This window comes from Atta cephalotes (assembly GCF_000143395.1).
Source record: "Atta cephalotes unplaced genomic scaffold scaffold00035, whole genome shotgun sequence".
NCBI classification, from domain to species: domain Eukaryota; kingdom Metazoa; phylum Arthropoda; class Insecta; order Hymenoptera; family Formicidae; genus Atta; species Atta cephalotes.
The window spans coordinates 331,075-338,107 of record NW_012130099.1 but is presented as its reverse complement, the minus strand read 5'-3'; the positions used below and the strand labels follow the sequence as shown (position 1 = coordinate 338,107).

The 7,033-nt window shown below is 36.9% G+C and overlaps 1 protein-coding gene across 1 annotated transcript in view; it reads right to left on the bottom strand.

Moving 5' to 3' along the window:
• Positions 1-4,544: 4,544 nt before the first annotated feature.
• Positions 4,545-7,033, bottom strand: part of LOC105621603 (zinc finger homeobox protein 4-like) — a 43,003-nt gene continuing 40,514 nt past the window's right edge. Inside the window, exons 3-4 of the mRNA XM_012203071.1 lie at positions 5,897-6,100; positions 4,545-5,204 (exon numbers count right to left, since the gene is read on the bottom strand). Of these exons, the coding sequence (XP_012058461.1) occupies positions 4,545-5,204; positions 5,897-6,100 (864 nt within the window). The remainder of the gene's footprint in view (positions 5,205-5,896; positions 6,101-7,033) is intronic.

Sequence of the window (7,033 nt, the reverse complement as noted above, 5' to 3'; positions counted from 1 at the left end):
ATCTGCCAGTCGACTGGGGAGCCGAGGAGGAGTTCAAATACAAGTCATTGCATGATAATAGCACAATCTGATAACGTCACATTTACGAAATATCGCATGGTTTATAATGTTCTACTGGTTCATTGTTGGACTACCTACCCTACATTATATATAATATACAAGTCTCAATTTATATTAAAAAATTAAATTTTAGAATAAATGCAAAAATGATTTATAATGGAATGCTTGTCATGTATGTATACATTATATGTATATATATAAAAAGTAAAACACGAACGTCTAAAATTCTCGTATAGACTAGCGAGCAAAGTTAAACGAGTTTAAACAACTTTATTACAATTATCAACGCAATTTTTCACGGCTCACGGTTAGAGAAATCTATATAATGACACGAATGAATCATTATGTTTTTTACAAAATCGGAATGTGCATATAAGAAACGAATACAATCGTACCATTGGATTGCGCTAAGAAACAAGAGTTCCTATACTCACATTAAAAATTTCAAACAATAAAAATCGTTCTGAGTTCTAAATAGGAAAGTTTAGCTGATGCATAAAATATATATAAGGCGTAGTCAGAATTTTATTTAAGAGGGGTGAGGCTAAATTAGCGTTTGAATCCGGACGGAGATAGTAATCGAGTGATATGGATTATTAGATTTGTTTTATTTTATATTATTATTTTTAATTAATTATTAGCAGGTAAAAAAAATCACAAAATCCTTTATATTTAATTTAATAATTTATTTTTCTTTCTTTTAAAATTGGAAATTGATTTTTCAAATTGAAAACGCTTAAATACTGATTATCCTTGATTCTCAGAAAATCTTTTTAAAATTTTTATCTCCAATTCTCTTCTTTTCCAAAATTAATTTTTCTCTCTCTTATGGATACTCATTAAGCATACTCTATTTAACCGGTTATATAATAATAATTATTTTTATTCTATAAGATTAGGGACAGAGCACAAAATTTTTGAGCTAAAATAAAATTCGAATAAATAGGATTAAATTCATAACATTCAACAACATATTTATCAAGGAATATGAGAAATTTAGATCTTTTGTAAGAAATATGAATTCTTTATAAGAAATCTAATTTCTTTGTAAGAAATATAAATTAAATATTTTTTAGTTTCTTTAATTTAGTTTCACATACACAGCTAACAATAATGGAATGTTGGATCGCATTTTTCCTAGATGTTCTGGGATATTACGATCATCATCGACGATCGGGAAGCGCCGCTTAGGGCTTCACTAGACCGAGGGGGGCACGTAATGCCGTTCGTGCTCGGCGACAATGGGCCGGTGAACGAGGAAAAGGAGGCAGTCGCTGTGCCGCGAGGATTGGCCGGTAATAGAGTCCTCAGGCGAGGGCGATGGCAGAAAGCATCGGCCGTTTAAGCGCTGCTCCTCGCGGACGGCTAATAATATTAACCGCGCCACATCGCATTCGCACAATGGCCCTTTGTGGAGACGTCCGGTCGCTTGCGAGCGCTTGCGAGCGCGCGCTCGCGTAAATGCTCGTAACATAAATCGCGAGCGGCGACGCGCATTATTGTCTTCGCGCGACGCATATTATCATGTACTACATCGTCCCTCATTCCTTTCTTACTTTCTTTTTCATCGTTTTCGTAACAGCCGTCGATTTCTTTTCGCTAAAGTGGAAATGCCACTTTGAAGTAATGATCGCTCTCTCTCCTTATAATCGCGAATTTACTTAAAGAAATGAATTATTTAATAAATACTTTCTCGTACATTCTTTTCTAAGAATCAAGGAAATCGATTCTCGATATTTCAAATTATTATTATAATATACTTACTATATAAGCACTTAAAAAAAACATTTTTGGATCATAAATTTCTAATTTATGATAATTAATTAACAATATTAATTCATGTCTTTATCTTGTAATCTTTTCAATTTTTTGCAGAAATACAGAATTTAAAATTGAATAACTGATTGTGTGAGATCTCATTGAAAATATTTGGAAAGTTCGTTCAGAAAGGCTTAGAAATTGGCGGTTGCGATATTTTTAACAGTGCCGAATATAAATAGCGTTGCAATTGCAATATGACAGCGGAAGCGATGTTACGCTGTGTCTATGATTTATGTGCGGCTCATTGTTCACCACGCGACGCCGACAGCGACCACATTGTCGTACATCGTTATTATTCCACCGGTCTCTTTCCCCTCGCATCGATGTTAAACGAACAAAAGCTCTCGACTTTCAGCAAAATCGTCCCGAACTTGTGGCGAGTATAAATCGTGTAAATTTACATAAATATCCGTGCTGCAAATGCGATTTATTCTTCGGTTAACTTGGAATTGACTTTTGCCTAGTGAAAATTGGATGTTTCGTATCTGTCGTTTTAATTTCCAATTAACAATAAATTTCAATGATTAGAGCAAAACTGTTGATAAGGCTTGATCTAACTTGATACTAATTATGTTTATACTCTAATTCATTAGATTAATTGATTGATTTCAGTTTAACTGAATTGATTGATTTGTCCTAAATTATTTAATTATATTATAATATAATTAAAAGATAAGAAGAAATATGTCTCGTAGGAAGATAATTTTAAGGAAGGAAGGAAATTTTTTAATAAGAAAAGTTCTTAATAATAATAAGCTTAAATTAATTTAGTTTTATACTTACGTTGCCTTGGCCGTTTCATATCCTGCCACGCTTTTTTCATAAAAAAGAACGGGGGGGAGGGGGATAGGACAATGTGCGAAGGGATGCAATGACTAAACGCCAGCATGATCGGGAGAATAAATTAATATATTTTTAATGGATATATGATAGGTACTGATTTTTCGCATATCCCGGATCATCGTATGGCAACTCTTAATCACCCCTAACTATAAACCGAGCTCATAGATCAACCTTGCTTACAGGGATGAGAGAACAGTCTTTGAACTGTGCGTACTCACGCTCGTTTAGGGGTTCTTTAAAGTTTATATACAACGTCAAACAAATTTTTATCGCAGAGGTCCTCAATAGTGTTTTATCTTCGTTTTATCGTCATTTACTTTAATCTCTTTGTCAAATTAATCGATGTTGTTGATATTTGTTTAATTACTGCGTTACTACAAATAAAACGTTAAAAAAAGTTATTCGATTTGACCAGTCTATCTCCCCTATAAAAATTCAAATCGTATTAATTAGAGTTGTAAATTATTAGAGGGTGACAGATTGAGTTAATTAAATTAGTTTGTCTTGGCCCTTTTGTTCCAATATGGATATTGATTGGCTGACTAAATTATATGATCAAAGTGCCATCCTAATAAACAAGAAATATTTTGGAACATTCCAACAACATTATAGCAACATTACAACGTTCCTGTAATGTTGCTGCAATATTCCAATTTGTTTCTTGCTTACTGGAATATTGTTTTCTTACTATGATTATCAATTAAATCATACTCTTTAAACAGACGTCAGGTCATCCCTTTAATGTCGCCTCTCTGATTATCTAGAACTCTAAGCATTAACGAGTGCTTGCTCTGGTAATTTTTATCGAACCGATCGCAAGTGTATAATAAGTTGAGAACCCCCGCCCTATTGCTTTAAATAATATCCGCGATCGACGAACACTGGGGTATCGACTACTGAAAAATTAAATAAAACGAACCTCCTTCCCACTATTTACATTAAATACACGCGTATATGCACAAACACACACACAAACACACAACACATATACACACACACACACACACACACTCATTTTCTCTCTAGTTCTCTTTCTCTCTTTTTCTCTTTTATTCCCACACATGCACTCTCTTTTTCGATTTTTTTTCTCTTTCTCGCTTTTGCCTTACATCAAAACGGACAAGCCGCCTAGCGAGCAAAGTCCGCGTTTATTGCACATTTTTCCATTTGTTCTTTGAAAGGAGACACAATGGACAAAATCAAACGCACTCGATCTACGGTCACGCATGCATTCGATATGTCGAACTGATATAAGTCTTGCCGGTCCGTACCGATAGCGCGAAATTTAGATTCTAAAATCCTTCTAGATCCAAAGAGAATTATATGCGTAATTTATTGCGATCTACATGTACTTGCGATCTACATGTACTTGTGATCGACTGTGATAACCTGTGAATTTTTTCATCCCTTTAATACTCAATTTGTCTATACTTAAAATTTTTCTTCCTTTCTTCGATTATCTTTGACTTTAAATTCATATGCATACTCTCAAAGATCTCAGGATATCAAGAATCTAGACGCGCGTTCATCGATGGACATGAGAATGTTTATATACGCGAGGATTATTCATAAACCTAGCGATTTCAATCAAAGCGAACTCTGATAGAAACGGGAATGTTACCGTAGCTGATTCTTCCACGCAATTTCATGATCAGGAGTACCAGTTCCGCTTTGCACGCTTCAGTCTTCATTCATCCGACATGGTCACTTCACCGTCACTGGTAATCTCGACGAGGAGTTACCCCATCTCTTTGATCACGTTCTTCTGCTCGTCAATTTTTAATCCGACGCATCTCGGTATCCTTCCACGCTCCTATTCACTACGTCGTAGAGGGCGATGTGCAAGCCGATGAAACGGGAGACGTCGGCGACGTCGGCGTCGCCGGCCTACGATCCGATGCACTAGTCCGATTGTTCCCCAATAGACTGTCGATGGAGAACGGATTCAGCCTCTTCCTCTCCTCCCTACCCTTTACCGAGAGATCGATGCTGCCGCTTTGGACTTCCTCCTCATTAGCGACCTGCCTGATTAAATTCCTAGCGCCATTACCGGTCGGTGGACGCCCAGCTCCGATTCCCACCAGCTCGCGTCGTCGTTCTAGCAAGCTTAAGCCCCAGTGGTGGATACCAGGTTGGTGGTTCAGATGCTCCATTGGCGGATTCTGCGGAGGATTCTTTCGGGGCTCGCTGATCTCGCTCGCGTTACTATTGAGCGCCGGGAAACATTCGCCGTCTACGGAGCCGTCGGCCGCCGAGTCTACTCGCTCGCTGTCACTCTCACTACAGGAGTCCAGTCCGCCGACCACGTCGATCTCTTCGTTAGCGTCGTTACCGGACGCGGATATGTTGTTACTGTCATTGCTCAGACCCAGTTGGCCGAACGAATTGCTCAGAGGACCGCTCGCAGAACTGCGACCCGATGCCGCCTCACTACGAGATTCCCATTCGGCACGTAATGTCGATAAATCCACTGTTATGCCCTGAAGTTAAGAAAATGAAGGAATCCGTGATACAAAACTATTGTTTAATTATATAACTTGCTAGATACAATCGACATTTAGAAATAAAGCTATTATATCAAAATCTAGTTTGATATAATAGTTTGTGCTAAATGCATATATATGGTGATATTATACATATAGAAACAATAAATGTTTATGTTGCAGAAAGTAAAAGTGCATTGTAAAGGAGTTTCTAAAATGTATATGTAATGCGTAATCATTTTTATTGTAAAATTACATGTTACAACATCTGTCGCCTTTTAGTCACCTTTCCATCGATTGTATATTCTCTCAAAAGATATATTTATAACATTTAGTTATCTTTTAATCATCTTTTAAATAATTTTGTGCTTTCTGGAATGAGTCAAAGTGAATTTTTTCATTTTTTTATGCGATTTTCCTGTAAAATTGACTCGGATTTTCTATTTATGTGTATTTTAATTCTGTAAAAAAATTTCCCAATCTGTAGCCGTTATCATCGTTCCCCTTAAAAAGTATAGTTTAAATAAAGTTTCGGTAATCATGAGATATAATTATTTTGATAAGCAAAGACAAACATTCTTTTTTTCTAAAAAGAAAATTAATGTGTTCATGAGAAGATATTAATAAACGGTAACATAAGTATTTTGAAATTTTTAAATTGAGAGAGAATATTTAAGTTTGGGGCTTACTTTAGCAGCGAGCTTCCGCTGTTGTCTCTCGAGAGCTTTCAGCAGCTTCTTCTGTCGCCTTTCACGCTCTTTCCGTCTTAGTTCCTCGGGTGGGATTGGTTCGCCACTGCAGCTTTGCGGATGAGCATTATGCGCCGGCCTACCGGGGCCCTTCTTCGTATGTTCCTTCTTCCGCCACTTTGCTCTTCGATTTTGAAACCACACCTGCAATGGCAATGATCGACTAGAGTTAAAAAAATTCAAATAAATAAAGAAAATCAAATACAGTCAAGACTAGATCTTGGGGCCTAATAATATTTACGTGTAAATATACAAAATACATCTTCCAGTTATTTAAATCGCGCACTGATTACTATCAGTTAAATTTTAAATTTGAAATGCAATCATAAATTGAAGCTGAAATAATAATTAAATTAATTATCAATTTAATTATTAGGAGGTACTTACTATCATTATAATAATAATAATGATATTAAATAAAATATTATAGAATATTAATGTGATTAAAAATTTATGTGAAAATTACTATCCCAACCAAGATTGTAATATTCAATTCATATTTATAATGTATCAATAACTGTTTATTAAAAATTAAGTTTTTTTATAAGGAAAGTGGACTCGAGGGACGAGCTTTCTCTATCTTCTTGCCAACGTTGATCAGTTTTGATCACGATTCCACTCATTGTCTATCTGCTTCTACTGAAAGAAGATTAAATCGGCCACAAGTTCGCGCCAATTGACACCGATGAAAGCTAAGCGTTGTTTCCTGCAGGTCTTGAATTGTAACGGGCGTTTGCGGCGTCGCGTAAATTTACGGATTCCTTCTCCTCCGGATCTTTCCTTCTATCGCCCTCCACGTTCCACGCGAAATTTCTCTGCGAGTTGCTTAAATCACAGCACCGCCTTCGCCAAGGCACTATCAGAAGCGACACGAAGGGCGGATGCATTAAGTTCCGAAATTACAGGAAGGCTCCTGTCTCAGAACGAAGGACCAACGACCCTCTCGGGTGTCCTGATTCATTGAGGACGACAACCCTTTGCTCGCGTGAACGCTCATGGCATGAACGACGATTTAGGGCTAGCGTGAGCCACGACGCAACCGAAGAGTAGCGAGGGGCTCGCTCTCTCTCTCTCTCT